Here is a 19,353-nt window from a genome sequence, read left to right as displayed (position 1 = left end):
AGTTCAGGTTCCTCCCAGGACCAGGGCAGTGGGGCCGGAACAATGTGAAAAGGCACACCCCAAGGAAGCAACCACCAGGGGTGCTGATCCCAGCTATCCATCCCCCCAGGGGAGGACATTTCAGGCAGCCCATGGGTCCTGCACCTCCCTTCCCAGCCCTCCTGCCCTCAAAGGCCTGCCGGCTGCCCAGGACTTCTGGCCTCCTACCCAGGTTTTTCCGCCAAGGCTGACACAGCACCTTGCCCCTCCCCAGCATCCCTGTCCTCTCTGGTCAGCAGGAAGGAAGGTGGGTGAGAAGAGGTGGGGGACTGCTCCAGGAGTGGCCTCCAGTAGCCCGCCTCTGTTAGTCACCATGGGACAGCTTCCTCCTGAAGCTTTGGGCTGTGCCTTCTCCCAGCCTCCCTTGGCCTTTTTGCATTGCTTTTCTCACCACCTTCTACCTTTTAATTTTGATTTGGAAGAAAGAAATTAGATACAGAAAACATAGAGAAAAACATGCCAAGCCCCTAAAATTGTAGCTCCCCAATTCATATGTCCTGTTTGCCTCAAATCATTTAAATATGTATGTGTCCATCCCAATGACAACAGCCCCGCTCTCCTCCCCAGATGAGTCCCCAAGAACACGTTTGGTGTTCAGTCTTCCACCTAGGACATGGGGTTGCTGACTTTTCTAAATTCCCCATCTCCTCATCCCCATGCCATACTGGCCTTCCTGGGGCTCTCGCATCACATCTTGGGCCTCGCACCCCCTTCTTCTGGAACCTTCTTTCCTCTGGTTTGCTCCAGCCCGGGTGCTGGTCAGGACTTACCCTGACTCCCTGCATGCAGTCGTTGCCCCTTTGGGCACCCCATCCTTGGCAGATCCCTTCTACTGCTTGCTTCCCTTTATTCCATCTTCCATCTGTGTCTGTTCCAGTTCCACACACAAGTCACCTCCTCTCTGTCCCTTGTCTCCTCTAAGAATCAAGTACATAAGATCCCTTCACCTCCACGATTCATGGGGTTCTGGCTTCATCCCTCTTCTCCACCTTCATCTTCAGGTGATTTAATTCCCTGTAGCTTCAGCAGCCCCCACGTACCGATGGACCCCCACCAGTTTCTGCCTCCAGCATTTCTGGCCCCTCCACCTGGCTGTTCCCTTGACCCTGGAATCACCAGACCCTACCTGCTTCTCCCATCTCACCTTGGCCACCGCTTCCTCAGCCCAAGCTCAGACCCGCACCATCATGTACCTCTGGGCTTTTCTGCTCTCCTCTCCTCCTCTCCCCACCAGTTGTCACGATGACTTCTTGCAGAAATCAGGCCAGCCCTCTCCCCTTCTTTATCAGTTCCCCACAGTTCCCCACTCGGAGGGGTCCTGGCTCATGGCTCAGGAGTGGGTGAGTGAGAGTCTGCGAGTGTCGGTCTCAGGGCCCAGAAGGAAAGACATGCAGGAGGTGCTCTGCTCATGGCAGGTGGCAAAACGAGAGTTTGTTCATTCTGTTTTGACATATACAACAACTTAGCTTATTCTTGGCTTTAAATTTCTTTTTGTAATGTGTTCCTGTTTTCTTTTTTGTTTTGTGTTTTGTTTTTTTTCTGTAATTAGGGTTTGAATACCGACTCCGAGAAATATGCAAAGACTTACTGGGTCCGGTTCATTACTCCTCTGGAAGCCAGTGGGAGTCGACAGTAGTGGTAGGTGCTTGTTTCATTCTTGCCACAGAATTCTCTCTTGAAAAGCAAAGGGGGAGATTTACAAAATGAGCCCATGTACTTTTAGACTCTTTTGCGTTAGACATCTCCAGCACACTGTCTTGGGACCCAATGTCAAGAGAGGGTGAGATGTCAGAATTCTGTGACCTAGCAGGAGCCAGGCCCCCTCTCAGGAGCCTCGGGAGCACGCTGATGCTGAGGATGCCCACGTGTGCTCAGGGCTAGGGACTGATTTGTGAAGACAGAAGATGCCGACCCACTCTGGTGGAGCTTGTAGTCTGGTAGGGAGACAGGTGTAAGCAAGTCAACATTTAGGTCAACAGAATCCTTTTAGATGTGGATTAATGCTAAGGAGGAAATGGGTAGGTTAGTAAGATGAGAGTGACTGAGAAAGAGTGGTCAGGGAAGACCATAAAAGAGGAAATTTTAAGATGAAAGCAAAGGCTGAGTGCCACAATGAAAGAAGGCTTGGTGCATTTGAAATCTCTGTGGCTGGAACATAGAAGGCAAAAGGAGAGGGTGGCAAGGTGAGCAGGCAGGTCATGGGGCCCTGTGAGGAACTTGGGTTTTAGTCAGACCCAGTGGCAGGGGTTCTTGGGTGATGTGATCTTATGTGGAAAACCTATCAGGCACATTCTGCAATGTAAAGGTGGCTAGGAAAAGCATGCTGGCCTGGAAAGGGAAAAGGAGACAGATTCAAGATGGATTTTGGAGGCAGAAGGAACCAAGGACTTGGTGGTGATTGGATGTACACAAGTGAGGAAAAAAGACTACCCAATATGTGGTGTCCTCTGGATGGTTTTGACTTGCACAGATGGCTGGATGCTAGTGCCACTGAGGGAGGTGGGAAAGGAGCAGCCTGGTGAGGGATGAGGATCCAAGAGTTCACCCTGCTGCTTCTTCCACTCATTCGGTGGGTACTGACAGACCACCTGCTGTGGCCAGGCACTGGGCAGGCAGCCGTGAGCAAGGCCAGCTGAGTCTCCTGCATCTGCGTTCTTGTGGAGAGAGAACAGCACGAATCAGAGGAACAAAGTGTAGTGGTGACAGTGAATGCTGTGGAGAAGAACAGGGCAGGAGTACAGACTTCTGGCAGGATGCTCTTCTGAACTCGGTGATCACACCAAGCTGGCTGGCTGAGTGGAGACCAGAAAAGATGAGGGAAGCCTTGCAGATATTTGGGAGGAGACACCCAGGCGGTGGAAACAGCAAGTGCAAGGGCCATGGGGCAGAAGAACTGCAGTGTGAAAGGAACAGCCGAGCACTGGGGCAGGGTGGGAAAGGGGCTGAGGTCAGCCTTCCCAAGGACTGGAAGGCGTTATCTGCACCAGATCCTAACTTTTTATTCCACGTCTGTTTTTGTGTACTATAACTACTTAAGGAATCCTCTCCTGGTGTTTTGAAGATTCACAGAGCTTCATTCATTCTGTAAACCAAAGACCAGTAATTTTCTTTAGTTCTCTTCTTTGATTATCTCTTTCCATCCATTTTCCTCAGCATCTAAGATATGTAATATCCTCTCTTTTTAAATCTTCTGTGTCCTTTTTTCTTCTTATACCTGGGAGTGGAATTACAGGATCAGATTATAGCTCTAGTTTACCTTTTTGAAGAAAACTTCTAGACTGTTTTCCAAAGTGGCTGCAGCATTTTACATTACAATCACCAGTTAAGGAGAATTCCAGTTTCTTCACACATTCCCTATGATACTTGTTATGATGTGTCTTTTTAAATTATAGCTGTCCTGAAAGATCTCAGGTGGTTTCTTATTGTGGTTTTGGTTTGCCTTTCCCAAATAACAAGTGACATAGAGTATCTTTTCTTGTGCTTATTAGCTATTTGTTTATCTTTCCTATGAAATATCTATTTAATTCTTTTGTCCACCTTTCAGTTGGGTTATTTGCTTTTTATTGTTGAATTTAAAGTTCTTTATATATTGTGGTAGAAACACTTACAGATAAATGATTTGCAAATATTTTCTCCCATTCTGTGGATTATCTTTTTTGCTTTCTTAATAGTATCCTATGAAGCACAAAAGTTTTTAATTTTGATAAAATTCCACTTATCTATTTTAACTTTTGTTGCTAATGCTTTTCAAGTAAACCGTCTTAAGGATTCATTGCCTATTACAAGGTCCTAAACTCATTTCCCTGTGTTTACTTCTAAGAGTTTTAAGTTTTCGCTCTTATATTTAGATCATTGATCCATTTTATACTGAATTTTTTTTAGGGGTCCATTTTCATTCTTTAACATGTGGATATCAAGTTTTCCCAACATCATTTGTTGAAGAGACTTTTCTCTCTCCGTTGAATGAATTTGGCTCCCTTGTCAAAAATTACTTGGCCAAGAAGGACCAAGATGGCAGCTTAGCAAGGTGTGGGATTTAGTTCGTCCTACAGAGCAGCTAATAAATAAACAGGAACAGTACAGAACAACTGCTAGGGCCACATCAATGACCAGACACACAGCATACCCCAGTTGGGACCAGCTGGACTGGCTGCAAGCCCACCCAGGACCATGAGTAAAGCCCACCCAGAATTGTGAGTTCTCCAAGCCGCCGTGGCTGGTGCGCCTCCCCCACAGGCTGTTTCCCAGAGGGGAAAGGAAAGGGACTTTACCAGCAACAGGGACTGAGCACAACCAAACTCCAATTGTGGAATTAATTAACAAATTCTGAGTACTAAAAATAGGCCCCAAGCTCAGCTGAACCTCGAGTAAAAGTGGAGGTCACTGGTTTTGGTCCCGGCGCAGAGAGGGCAGAGCTGATAGAAAAAAGAAAAAAAAAAAAACCCAGATTTTTTTGGATTTGAAAAGGTCTGGGACCTGAAGGAAAGAAGGGGGCACATAGGACCTGGGTTACACAGAGCAGCATACCAACTTAAGCTCTTGATTGGCAAACCCAAGGAACAGGGTCTTACCCTGAAAAGGATTTTTTTGTTTGTTTGTTTTGGTGGCTGTATTTCTATGGCTTGACTGCTGTTTGGATACAGGTGCAAGGCTTTTCGGGCTCCACTGCCCCAGGCATAGGCAGAATTAAGTTTATTTGAGTGTTTTTCTGGAGCCTGTGCCTTCCCTAGGAGAGGGTTGGGGCCCAGCTCAGGTGTAATCCCTCCCTCAAGGAGTCCAGACCCCAGGGTCTGGAAAATTGAAGGATTACAGTCAGCCTACAACCTCTCCTCTGTCTTAACCAGAAAGAATCTGCTGAAGTTAAAGGTACTGCATCACCTTATGCTGGTAGGATCTGCAGGCATACAGGCGCCACATACTGGGCAGGATAGGAAAAATGGAGAGCCCAGAGGCTTCATAGGAAAGCCTTTCAACCTGCTGGGTCTCACTCTCAGGGAAAACTGACTCAGGTAACTCTTTCCTCCTGAGAGGAGGCCAGTTTGGTCTGGGGAAATATGGCTGGGGTCTCTAATACATAAGTAGACCCTCCTAAGTGGGGGGATAAAAGGTACCATACAGGCAGGGCAAGAAACAAGAACTGAAAAATTCTGATCTGTTAAACAAAACCTAAGCTAGAGGCCCAGAATTAGCTGAACTGAATATCAAAGAACAGATAGATGACAAAGTCATCCAGCAAGAAAATCCTAGGTAAAAAAAAAGTGAAAACAATCTGTAGAATAAACTAATTAAGGTAATTAAATGCCTAGACACCAACAAAAAATAACAAGTCACACTAGGAAAATTGAAGATATGGCCCAGTCAAAGGAACAAACCAGCAATTCAAATGCTATACAGGAGTTGAAACAATTAATTCAGAATGTTCAAACAGACATGGAAAACCTCATCAAAAATCAGATCAGTGAATTCAGGAAGGATTTAAAGAAGGCAAGGAATGAACAAAAAGAAGAGATCAAAAGTCTGAAAAAACAAATCACAGAACTTATGGGAATGAAAGGCACAGTAGAAGAGATGTAAAAAACAATGGAAACCTACAATGTCAGATTTCAAGAGGCAGAAGACAGAATTAGTGAACTGGAGGACGGGACATCTGAAAATTGACAAGCAAAAGAAAATATAGGGGAAAGAATGGAAAAATATGAGCAGGGACTCAGGAAATTGATTGAGAACATGAAGCACACGAATATACATGTGGGTGTCCCAGAAAGAGAAGACAAGGGAAAAGGGGAAGAAAAACTAATGGAGGAAATTATCACTGAAAATTTCCCAACTCTTATGAAAGACTTAAAATTACAGATCCAAGAAGTACAGCATACCCCAAAGAGAATAGATCCAAATAGACGTACTCCAAGACACTTACTAATCAGAATGTCAGATGCCAAAAAGAAAGATTTCTCAGCAGAAACCATGGAAGTGAAAAGACAGTGGGATGATATATTTAAGATACAAAAAGAGGAAAACTGACAACCAAGAATTCTATATCCAGCAAAGAATTGTCCTTCAAAAATGAGGGCGGAATTTAAAACATTTTCAGACAAAAAATCACTGAGAGAATTTGTGACCAAGAGACCAGCTCTACAAGAAATACTAAAGGGAGCACTAGAGATAGATAGGAAAAGACAGGAGAGAGAGGTGTGGAGAAGAGTGTAGAAATGAAGACTATCGGTAAAGTTAAAAAGAAGATAAATTAGATATGACATATAAAATCCAAAAGGCAAAATGGTAGAAGAAAGTACTGCCCTTAGAGTAATAACTCTAAATGTTAATGGATTAAACTCCCCAATCAAAAGACATAGACTGGCAGAGTGGATTAAAAAACAGGACCCATCTATATGCTGCCTACAGAAAACACATCTTAGACCCAAGGATAGACATAGGTTGAAAGTGAAAGATTGGGAAGAGATATTTCATGCAAATAACAATCAGAAAAGAGCAGGAGTAGCTATACTAATATCCAACAAATTAGACTTCAAATGTAAAACAGTTAAAAGAGACAAAGAAGGACACTATGTATAAATAAAAGGAACAATTCAACGAGAAGACATAGCAATCATAAATATTTATGCTACGAGCCAGAATGCTCCCAAATAAATGAGGCAAACACTGAAAAGAGAAATAGACACATCTAATGTAATAGTTGGAGACTTCAATTCCCCATTCTCATCAATGGACAGAATAGCTACACAGGATCAATAAAGAAACAGATAATTTGAATAATACAATGAACAAGCTAGACTTAACAGACATTTATAGAATATTACACCCTACAACAGCAGAATATACCTTTTTCTCAAGTGCTCATGGATCATTCTCAAGGATAGACCATATGCTGGGTCACAAAGCAAGTCTCAATAAATTTAAAAAGACTGAAATCATACAAAACACTTTCTCAGGTCATAAAGGAATCAAGTTGGAAATCAATAATAGGCAGAGGGCCAGAAAATTCACAAATATATGGAGGCTCAACAACACACTCTTAAACAACCACTGGATCAAGGGAGAAACTAGAAGAGAAATAAGTAAATATCTCGAGGCAAATAAAAGCAGGACATATCAAAATTTATGGGATGCAGCAAAGGCAGTGCTAAGAGGGAAATTTATTGCCCTAAATGCCTAGATCAAAAAAGAAGAAAGCAAAAATCGAAGAATTAACTGTCCACTTGGAAGAACTAGAGAAATAACAGCAACTAACCCCAAAGCAAGCAAAAGGAAAGAAATAATGTAGATTAGAGCAGAAGTGAATGAAATTAAGAACATGAAAACAATCGCGAAAATCAACAAAACCAGAAGTTGCTTCTATGAGAAAATCAATAGGATTAATGGACCCTTAGCGAGGTTGACAAAAAGAAGAGAGAGGATGCAAATAAATAAAATCAGAAATAAAAGAGGAGACATAACCACAGACCCCACAGAAATAAAGGAAATAAAGAGAGGATACTATGAATAACTTTATGCTAATAAACTAGACAATGTAGATGAAATGGACAACTTCCTAGAAAGGCCTGAACAACCAACATTGACTTGAGAAGAAATAGATGACCTCAACAAACCAATCACAAGTAAAGAAATTGAATCAGTCATTAAGAAGTTCCCCCAAAAGAAAAGTCCAGGACCAGATGGCTTCACATGTGAATTCTACCAAACATTCAAGAAAGAATTAGTACCAATCCTACTCAAACTCTTCAAAAAAACTGAAGAGGAGGGAAAGATACCTAACATTCTACAAAGCCAACATCACCCTCGTACCAAAGCCAGACAAAGATATTACAAAAAAAGGAAACTACAGACCAATCTCTCTAATGAATATAGATGCAGAAATCCTCAACAAAATTCCTGCAAATCGAATCCAACAGCATATTAAAAGAATTACACACCATGACCAAGTAGGATTCATCCCAGGTACGCAAGGAAGTTCAACATAAGAAAATCAGTTAATGTAATACACCAACAAATGATATCAACAAATCAAAGCAGAAAAGCCACATGATCATCTCAATTGATACAGAAAAGGTATTTGACAAAATTCAACATCCTTTCTGTTGAAAAACACTTCAAAGGATAGGAATAGAAGGAAACTTTCTCACCATGATAAAGGGAATATATGAAAAACCCACAGCTAACATCATCCTCAATGGGAAAAACTGAAAACTTTCCAAGATCAGAAACAAAACAAGGATGTCCACTATCACCATTGTTATTCAACATTGTGTTGGAAGTTCTAGCCAGAGCAATTAGACAAGAAAAAGAAATACAAGGCATCAAAATTGTAAAGAAATAAGTAAAACTCTCACTGTTTGCAGGCGGTATGATACTATATGTCAAAAACCCTGAAAAGGCCACAGCACAACTACTAGAGCTAATAAATGAGTACAGCAAAGTGGCAGGTCACAAGATCAACACTCAAAAATCTGTAGTGTTTCTGTATGCTAGTAATGAACAATCTGAGGGGGAAATCATGAAAAAAATTCCGTTTACAATTGCAGCCAAAAGAATAAAATATTTAGGAATAAATTTAACTATAGAGACAAAAGACTTATGCAGAGAAAACTATAAGAAATTGTTAAAAGAAATCCCAGAAGACCTAAATAAATGGAAGGGCTGGATTGGAAGACTAAGTATAGTTAAAATGTCAATTCTACCTAAATTGATTTACAGATTTAATGCAATACCAATTAAAATCCCAAAAACTTTCTTTTCAGAAATAGAAAAAACAATAAGCAAATTTATCTGGAAGGGCAGGGTGCCCTGAAAAACTAAAAGTATACTGAGAAAGAAAAATGAAGTCGGAGGTCTCACACTACCTGACTTTAAGGCATATTACAAAGCTACAGTGGTCAAGACAGCTTGGTGATAGCATAAAGATAAATATACTGACCAATGGAATCAAATAGAGTATTCAGATATAGACCCTCTCATCTATGGACAATTGATCTTTGATAAGGCAGTCAAACCAACTTACCTGGGACAGAACAGTCTCTACAATAAATGGTGCCTAGAGAACTGGATATCCACATGCAAAATAATAAAAAAGGATCCATATCTCACACCCTATACAAAAATTAACTCAAAATGGATCAAAGACCTAAATATTAGATCTCAGACCACAAAACTGTTAGAAGAAAATATAGGGAAATATCTTATAAATCTTATAATAGGAGGCCTATTTCTTAGACCTTACACACCCATAGCACAAGCATTGAAGAAAGAAAGAAAGAAATGGGAACGCCTCAAAATTAAACACTTTTGTGGATCAAAGAACTTCGCCAAGAAAGTAAAAAGACAGCCTACACAATGGGAGACAGTATTTGGAAACAACATATCAGACAGAGGTCTAGTATCCAGAATATATAAAGAGATTGTTCAACTCAACAACAAAAAGACAGCCAACCCAATTATAAAATGGGCAAAAGACTTGAACACACCCTTCTAAGAAGAGGACTGTCTCCTCTGAAGAGGAAATACAAATGGGCAAAAGACACATGAAAAGATGCACAGCTTCCCTGGCTATTAGGGAAATGCACATCAAAACCGCAATGAGATATCATCTCTGTGCTGGTTTGAAATGATGTATGTTCCCTAGAAAAGCCATGTTTTAAGCAAAACCCCAAATTTCATAAAGGCAGAATAATCCCTATTCAATACTGTATGCTTGAAACTGTAATCAGATCACCTCCTTGGAGATGTGATTTAATCAAGAATGGTTGTTCAGCTGGATTAGGTGACAACATGTCTCCACCCATTTGGGTGGGTCTTGATACGTTTGTGGAGTCCGATAAAAGAGGAAACATTTTGGAGAATGAAAGAGATTCAGAGACAGCAGAGAATGCTCCAGCACCACAAAGCAGAGAGTCTGCCAGCCAGTGACCTTTGGAGATGAAGAAGAAAAATGCCTCCCAGGGAGCTTCATGAAACAGGAAGCCAGGAGAAGCTAGTAGATGATGCCATGTTCGCCATGTGCCCTTCCAGATGAGAGAGGAACTCTGACCATGTTCACCATGTGCCTTTCCAGATGAGAGAGAAACTGTGACTATAAATATTTGCCATGTGCCTTTTCAGCTGAGAGAGAAACCCTGAAGTTCATTGGCCTTCTTGAACCAAGGTATCTTTCCCTGGATGCCTTTGTTTGGCCATTTCTATAGACTTGTAACTGGGACATTTTCTTGGCCTTAGAACTGTAAACTAGCAACTTATTAAATTTCCCTTTTTAAAAGCCTTTCTGTTTCTGGTATATTGCATTCTGGCAGCTAGCAAACTAGAGCAATCTCACACCCACCAGAATGGCCATTACCAATAAAACAAAATGGCAAGTACTGGAGAGGATGGGGAGAAAGAGGCATACTTACCCACTATTGGTGGGAATGTCAAATGGTACAACCGCTGTGGAGGGCAGTTTGGCGGTTCCTCAGGGAGCTAAGTATAGAATTGCCATATGACCCAGCAATACCATTGCTATGTATCTATTCATAAGGCATGAGGGCAAAGACACAAATGAACATTTTCACACCAGTGTTTATAGCAGCATTATTTACAATTGCCAAGAGATGGAAACAGCCCAAATGTCCATCAACAGACAAGTGGCTAAACAAGCTGTGATATATACATACAATGGAATATTATGCAGCTATAAAACAGAATAAAGTTATGAAGTACGTAATAACATGGATGGACCTTAAGGACATTATGCTGAGTGAGATTAGCCAGAAACAAATTACAAATACTGTATTGTCTCACTGATATGAACTAACATTAGTGAATGAACTTGGATAATTTCAGTTAAGAACAGAGGTCATCAAGAGATAGAAATAGGGCAGATATTGGGTAATTGGAACTGAAGGGATACAGATTGTGCAACGGGACTGATTGTAAAAATTCAGAAATGGATAGCACAATACTACTTAACTAATACAATAATGTTAGAACACTGAATGAAGCTGAATGTGAGAATGATAGAGGGAGGAGGCCTGGGGGCACAAATGAAATCAGAAGGAAAGATATACGATAAAGACTGAGATGGTATAATGTAGGAATGCCTAGAGTGTGACTAAATGTACAAATTTAAAAATGTTTTGCATGAGGAAGAACAAAGCAATGTCAATAATACATGGTGTTTAAAAATAGATGGTAGTTAATATTTTAAAACTAAGAAATGTGTGAGACTAAAGCAAAAAATGTTTATTTGGTACAAAATTTATATTTCAACTAGTGCATTTCCTAATATCACTTATGTGGACCACTTAATTGAACACCATAAGTACATGGAACCTTGAGTAGGGCATGAGATTTTGTAGATTTGTCCAGATTGGTACCTCAATAAATCTCAGAAGGATTTGAACAAGAAATAAAAAAGTATTTGCAGAGTCCCCTTGGGGGAACGGTGAGAAAGGGGGAAAATTCAGCTTCCCACAGTGGAGAATTCTTGATATTCTCACAAGCAGTGGGGACAACCAAAGCAATAGGCTGAACCCCCAATCTTGGGGTTTGTTCATATGAAACTTAATCCTGCAAAGGATAGGCTAAGCCTATTTAAAATTAGGCCTAAGAGTCACCCCCAAGAGAACCTCTTTTTTTTTTACATGGGCAGGCACCGGGAATCGAACCCGGGTCCTCAGGCATGGCAGGCAAGCATTCCTATCTGCTGAGCCACCGTGGCCTGCCCGAGAACCTCTTTTGTTGCTCAGTTGTGGCCTCTCTCTCTCAGCCAACACAACAAGCACACTCACTGCCCTCCCCCATCTACGTGGGACATGACTCCCAGGGGTGTCGACCTTCCTGGCAATGTGGGACAGAAATCGTAGAATGAGTTGGAACTCAGCACCAAGGGATTGAGAAAACTTTCTCGAGCAAAAGGGGCAAGAGCGAAATGAAACAAAATAAAGTCTGAGAGATTCCAAACAGAGTCAAGAGGTTATCCTGGAGGTTATTCTTAAGCATTAAATAGATATCACCTTTTTAGTTAGAGTGTAATGGAGAGGCTGGAGGGAACTGCCTGAAAATGTAGAGCTGTGTTCCAGTAGCCATGTTTCTTGAAAATGATTGTATAATGATATAGCTTTCTCAGTATGACTGTGTGATTGTGAAAATCTTGTGTCTGATGCTTTTTATCTACCTTATGGACAGATGAGTAAAACATATGGATTAAAAATAAGTAAATAATAGGGGAACAAATGTTAAAACAAGTTTAGTAGATTGAAATGCTAGTGATCAATGAAAGGGAGGGATAAGGGGTATGGTATGTATGAATTTTTTTCTGTTTTCTTTTTATTTCTTTTTCTGAATTGATGCAAATGTTCTAAGAAATGATCATGATGATGAATATACAACTATGTGATGGGAAAAAAAAATCAATTGGCCAAGAAAATAACTGGCTTTATTTCTGAACTCTTAGTTTTGTTCCCTTGGTCTGTATGTCTGTCCTAGTGTCAATACACACTGTTTTGAGCACTGTGGCTAGTTTTGATAAGTTTTGAAATCAGGAAATATGATTCCTCCAACATTGTTCTTTCTCCAAGACGGTTTTGGCTATTTGAAGTGCTTTACCCTTCCATATGAATTTGATGATTAGCTTTCCCATTTCTGCAAATAAGCCTGTTGAAATTTGCATTGAGACTGCATTGAGTCTGTAAATCACTTTGGGTAGTATTGACATCTTAAAATACTAAGTCTGTCAGTCCAGAATCTTTCCATTTATTTTTATGATCTTTAATTTCTTTCAGTAATGGATTGTTGTTTTCTGCGCACATACATTTTATCTCTTGATTCAACTTATTCCTAGATATTATCTTAGTTGACTATTGTAAATAGATTTGTTTTCTTGATTTCATTTTTTTTAACTTTTTCTTTTTGTTTTGTCTTGTTTTATTATTTTTGTTGTCTCTATTTCATTTTCTGATTGTTCTTTGCTGGTATATATAGAAACACCAGTGACAGTATTAACCTTGTGCCCCCTTCCTCTGATTTTTTCATTTATCTGTTCTGATAACTTTCTTGTAGATTCTGCTGGATTACCAATATATAAGCTTATAAATCTATGAATAATTGTTCTGCCCCCTCCAGTGAGTTTGATATGTTGTGCTTTCATTCTGTTCAGAATATTTTCTAGTTTTTGTTTCTTTGACACATCAGTTCTTATATTGTATTTTATTTAGTTTTCAGATATTTAGGGATTTTTCAGAGGTCTTTCGATTTTGATTTCTAATTATTTGCATTGTGGTCAAAGAATGACCTTGTTTGTCTTGAATTCTTATAAAATCTTATAAAGATCCTTATAAATCTCCTTATTGAGAATTGTCTTTTCACTCAGAACAACATTTATCTTGTTAAATATTCTGTATTCAATTGAAAATAACGTATAGTCTGTTGTTTTGGGGTGGAAGGTTTTATAAACGTTAACTAGGTTAGGTTCATTGATGATGTTTCTCACATTTTCTTTATCCTTACTGAATTTTGTTTATTTGTTCATATCATGTATTGAGAGTAGAGTGTTGAGTTCCAACTAAATTATAGTTTTATATATTTCCTCTTTCAGTCCTGTCACTTTGTATCATGTATTTTGAAACTAGATTATTATTTGCAAAATGTTTAGGAATGTTATATGCTCTTGAGTAATTAATTCCTTTATCATTATGACATAATGGCCTTTATCCCTAATAATATTCTTCACTCTAAATTCTACCAGATTTCTTTTGATTAGTGTTGGTTTGGAACCTTTTTCTGTCCTTTTACTTTTAGCCTATTTGTGTTTTTATATATGAAGTAGATTTTTTGTAGACAGCATGTAATTGTTTATTGCTTTGTTATTCAGTCTGACAGTTTATACCTTTTTTTTTTTTTCAAATACATGTGCAGGCACCAGGAATTGAACCTGGGTCTCTGGCATGGCAGGGAAGAATTCTGCCTGCTGAGCCACCGTGGCCCAGCCTATGCCTTTTAATTAGAATATTTATACCATTACATTTAATATACTTGAGTTTAAATCTACCATCTGCTATTTATTTTCTGTTTGTTCTCTTTCTGCCTTCCTTTTGACTGAGGTCATTGTTTTCTTAACTCCATTTTATCTCCTTTGCTAGCTTATTGGCTGTAATTCTTTGTTTTGTGTGGTTTTTGGCAGGGGTGGAGGGCGGTTGCTATAGGGTATATAGTGTACAGCTTTAACTTATCTCTGTCTCCCTTATTTTCACATGTTGTGTAAGAACCTTTTCATTGTATACTTACATATCCCTCTCCCAGCTTTTGTGTTACTGCTGTCATACCTTTCACTTCTACACATTAGAAGTCACAGATGATATGTTTATTATTTTTTGCTTTAAAAACAGAACTATTTGACATTTAGATTCTTTAGCAATTTTGACATTTAAAGTTCCTAATTCTTTTGGGATATGTTATAAATTAAGGATCCAGTTTTATTTTGTTTCCTATCTGTAACCAATTTTTCAATCTCCATTTATTAAACAGCTCCCTCATTTTCCCCACCATAATTGTCTTGCCTTCTGTCTCATATATCAAAGGATTGGTCTGCTTACAACATCTCTCTCAGTTATTCTTGCTTCCTAATAAGCCTGCAAGTCTGATAGGATAATGAGTGTCTATTCTTGGCTGTTTGATCCTCCATATAAATTTTAGACTTAGCTTGTCAAGTTCCATTGATTGGGCAGTTGAATGGATGTTTTGATATACTAGGTCCATTTAGAAAGAAGTGGCATTTTTATTGTACTGCATTTTCTCTTCATTAGTTTAGATTTTCATTAATCCCTTTCAATAAACTTTTTATAATTTTCAGCATAGAGGCCAGGCACATCTTTTCTTAGATTTATTCTTAGATGTTTTCTAATTGCAATATTCTAAATGATGTATTACTTTATGTTTTCAAAGTATTCATTGCCTTTGTATTTGACTTTGCTATATTAGTCATGAACCATCTTCTTAGACATTTTTATTTGTCTGCAGTAGTTTTGAGTTTTCTGGTTGCAGTAAGCAATCAAGTCTTCTGCAAATAATAATTTTATTTATATTTTCTCATGCTCATGCCTTCTATTTATTTTTTGCACGTCTTACTGTGCTTTCTGAGTACTCCACTGTTACAGCCTGCTAATATGGTAAATTATATTTATAAATTTTCAAATATTAGATATTTAGATTTTTAATTAAATATTTCAATATTCAATATTAAATTTGCTTTCCTGGGATAAAACCAGCTTGGTCAGTTTTCATTCACTATTAGAATTGTTTGCTAACATCTGATTTCATAGGTGGGATAGGCCTGAATTTTTTCACACTCATGATGTTGTCTGGTTTTAGAATCAAGGTTATATTTGGCTCTTAAAAATAAGTTCAAGTAGTTCCTCATTTTCTTTTTTCTCAAGTCTGTATAAGACTTGGAAAAATCTGTTCCTTGGAAGACTCTTAGAAGTCAACTTTAAAATCTACTAGACCTGACAATTTTGTGGTAAAATTTGAATTCCTGCTTCTATTTGTTTTCGAGTCAGTGTAGGTAAATTACATTTTTTCTAGGAATTTTGTCTGTTTTCTCTCTATGTCCCAATGGATTGGCATAAAGTTGTTGGCCGCACTCATATCTTTCTGTCTCTTGTACATCTGCAGTCAGGTCTCTGCTTTTATTCCCAGTGTTACTGCTTTGAGCTTTCTGTTTTATTTTCTTGATTAGTCTTTTCAAAAAATGACTTTTGTTGTTATTCATCTTTTCTGTAGAATTTTTGTTTTTGGATTCATTGATTTCAACTCTTAATTATCTCCTTCCTGCTTTTTGAAATGTTTTGCTGACGTCTTCGCTCTAATGCCTTGGGGTGGACTCAGTCTGTGGTGGTCAGTGCCTATATTGTCCAGTGTAAGCTGCTTGGTGGCCATGCATGTCTGAACGCCCCATGTCTGCTCAGTCCCACTAGTTCTGGTGCATGTACTGTTTTGATTACCATTCACTTGTGAGCCATGTGTAACTTCAGTTACTTAGAATTAATTTCCTCTTTGACCCATGAGTTTTACTCAGCTGTGTTTTAATAAGAGAACATAGCTTTGTTTGTAAAGAGGGCAGGAAGGAAATACATTCGGCTCTGCAGCCATGCAGTCTCCTTGCTGCTGCTCAGCTCAACTGTTGTGCCAAAAGCATGGAGAGCCTCGCATGTCCACAGCGCTGCTGAGACACAGGCGGCTATCGGTCCGATACCTGACATTTTGTGTGTTCCTTGTGTCCTGGAGAAGAACGTCTGCTCTCTCATTCTGGGGCTCACACTCTCTATCTGTCCACCACATCAGGTATGTTATGTTCTGTTTGCCTGTTTTTAAGACCACAATCAACTTCAGCAAGTGGGTTGATCACGTTACTTTCCAAACCTCCTTTAGCTTCTTTTAGGTTTGTCTCTTCTTGCTTTGAGTATTTCTTTCAAAAGCACTTTCAAGGTGAGTCTTCCCTGTGGCAAATTTTCTGAGGCCTTGTAATCCTAAGGATATTTTTACCATGCCCTTATATTTTGTAGCTGGACTTAAAAGTGTAGGTTAGGGTGGGCCACGGTGGTTCAGCAGGTAAGAGTGCGCTTCCCTGCCATGCCCGAGGACCTGGGTTCGATTCCCGGTGCCTGCCCATGTAAAAAAAAAAAAAAAAAAAAAATCTAGGTTATACATTTTTTTTCAGTATGATAAAAAATAATACTTTTTTGTGAATCTTGGTGGCTCTTCCTTCATAGGTAATACACTCTTGCAGTTTAATAACATTCAGAATTTTTCTTTGCTATTCTCATATTATGTGTATTTCATCTTATGTGTCTGCATGTCAGTTTTCGGTGTATTACTTGATCATTACTCCATGGAGCCTTTCAGTCTAAAGCCATTCGTTTTCTGTAATTATGTGAAATTTACTTATTTCCTCAAATATTTCCTTCTTTCCTTTCTCTCCCATGGGAGTCCATTGGGTAGATTGTGGGCACAGCTACTGACCCCCATCCCCTCTGGGGGTCCCCAGCTAAGCCACAGGCTGCCCCCCACACTGGGGTCCTCCACTCCGTTTGGTCTCTAGCAGTGTCCCTCCTCCTGCTCATCTTCTTCCCTGTGTGCCTTGCCTCAACCTCTGTACCTCTCAAACCTGATATCCTGCACTTGGCTCTTTACTCTGATTTCTAGTCTTCTAGTCTTGTTAACAAGTTTCTAGATCCTGCTTCTTTAATTCATGGGTGTCTTTTCTAAAGGTAAAGGTTGTCTGTTTGGTGGTTTTTCCTCTGAGGCGGCATCCTCCTTGGGGGTCTGTGCATTGGGCCTGGGCCCTGAAGTCCACTCTGCCTAGCGGTGCATGAAGGACCAAGGCAGGCCCATGAGCACCTGCCCCTCACAGCTATCCCGCACACATGCACACACACACACACGAGCTCAACCTTTCAGCTCTCCCATGTTTCTCAAAATGCAGAGGAATTGTTTATCTTTCCCTCTGGTTTCCTTAGGTATTGGCCAGGGTTCAGGAGGGCAGCCATAAGGGTCTCTGACAGGCCAGGTGCAGTCCCCCACAGCTTGGCCTCCTCGCTGCTAATTGTACTCAGCTGTCACTCCTCTGTCCACAGGGTCTGCGGAAGAGGGAGCTGTTGAAGGAGCTGCTGCCAGTCATCGGACAGAACCTCCGCTTCCAGCGCCTCTTCACTGAGTGTCAGGAACAGCTTGACATCCTGAGGGACAAGTAGCCTGCCCCAGCCTGCCCCTGCTGCAGCAGCAAGGGCAGGGCCATGCTGTCACTGCTCACCACACACAGGGCCACCTCTCCCCTGGCCAGGCTACAGAATGAGGAAGAGACACTGGCAGGAGATGTGGTGGCCTGCACCAGTGCCAGGCCTGGCCCCCGGTCAGACCTCTCCTGTGTTCTGGGCCTTACCCTCCCTCAGAAGGGGGCTGCTCTGCCTGCAACTCGGCCCTCCCTCCAGGACCCCCGTGTGGAGCTGGGGCTCTGCCCTGCTGCCTTGGGGTCAGTGTGGCACTCCCAAGCCTGCCATCTCCAGCACGGCCCCGAGGTGGACACTAGCCCCTGCATCTGCAGGCGCTGTGCTGCTTCTGCTACGATGAATGAGCCATTTGTGAAAGAGAGAATCCTGAAACATTAACATATTATGCAGTCAGTGGACTGACCTGAGACCTATGTAAAGGAAAGGCTGGTCCCACGCACGGACTATTTTTGTACTAGAATTTGCTAACTTGTAATATGGAATTTTCCTTTTGTCCAATAATCAGGATTTCCCTATAAGTCACTTGGACATTGGTCACTTGTAGGAAATTTAAACTCTAATTATGACAGCTACATTGAAAAATAATTGTACTGAAATTAACTTGTCTATCTTCATTTGGTTTTAATTTTTAAATGTTTGTAAAAAGAGACTGTTTGGGGGGGATGGGGCAGAGGGGGTGGGCAATTTCTTTTGTAAGTGTAAAATAAATGAACACGCATTGGATACCAAACCATCTGGGCTTCTTCTGCCTTTTCCTACTGACTTTGCACCCTCCTCCCCACAGTGTGGACCCCACTCTCCTGATGCAGTCAGTGATGAGAGGTTAAAACCAGAAGGGGTCGTTGATGTCGTTCATTTCACAGCCTGGGAATCACTGCACTGGTCCTGCGGCATCTCAGGCTGAGCTGCGGATGGCAGGCCACGTCACCAGGGTCCTGGTTGAACTGTGCCCAAGGTCCCCAATCACACTGGGCACTGGGGGCTTCAGCAGCATGCTTGGCCCACCCCAGTGCCTCCTGAGTGGTATCCCAGTCGGCCTATTTGGCTGATTTCCTAGAAGGAAATCAGTAAGTACACACTTGGGACTTCTGAGGAATTACCCGGAAAGTTGAAATTGTCTTAAAAAGCTGCTGATCCTCTTGCATCCACAGAAGTGGGGAGAATAAGAATCATGGAATTGTCGAGCACAGTACGGACTCAGCACCCTACCCTCTACCTCTAGACCCTGACCTCCCTCCCAGCTCTGTAGGATCCTGAGTCTCACAGAGGGGTCCTGGACTTGGAATCACTAGACCTAACTAGCTCTGGTCACTGACATCTCCTCTCTGGCTGCCTCATGGCCGTCCTACTGCCTGTCTCACGCCGATGTCAGGTGATTCAGTGAGACTCGGCACACATTCATTCCCCGGCTGGCTTGCCCCAAAGCCAGCATGCACAGTGCCCGTGGGCACAGACATCTCGAGCGTCAGGCTGCAAATGTGAATCCTTCTTAAGGAATGAGGAGCCAGGAACTCACTGTGCAGGTCAGGCAGTTCCCCTTCAA

At 41.0% G+C, this 19,353-nt stretch overlaps 1 protein-coding gene across 9 annotated transcripts in view; it reads left to right on the top strand.

Moving 5' to 3' along the window:
* Nucleotides 1-18,531, top strand: part of HIRA (histone cell cycle regulator) — a 105,974-nt gene extending 87,443 nt beyond the window's left edge. For all 9 annotated transcript variants that reach the window (XM_077160334.1, XM_077160336.1, XM_077160335.1 and 6 more), the window contains 2 exons: nt 1,589-1,677; nt 17,658-18,531. In XM_077160334.1, the coding sequence (XP_077016449.1) occupies nt 1,589-1,677; nt 17,658-17,774 (206 nt within the window). In that variant the 3' untranslated portion in view covers nt 17,775-18,531. The remainder of the gene's footprint in view (nt 1-1,588; nt 1,678-17,657) is intronic.
* The last annotated feature ends 822 nt before the right edge of the window (nt 18,532-19,353 follow it).

The sequence above is a fragment of the Tamandua tetradactyla genome, chromosome 5 (assembly GCF_023851605.1).
Source record: "Tamandua tetradactyla isolate mTamTet1 chromosome 5, mTamTet1.pri, whole genome shotgun sequence".
In the NCBI taxonomy this organism is placed as follows: Eukaryota; Metazoa; Chordata; class Mammalia; order Pilosa; family Myrmecophagidae; genus Tamandua; species Tamandua tetradactyla.
This window is presented reverse-complemented; position numbering and strand designations above follow the sequence as displayed.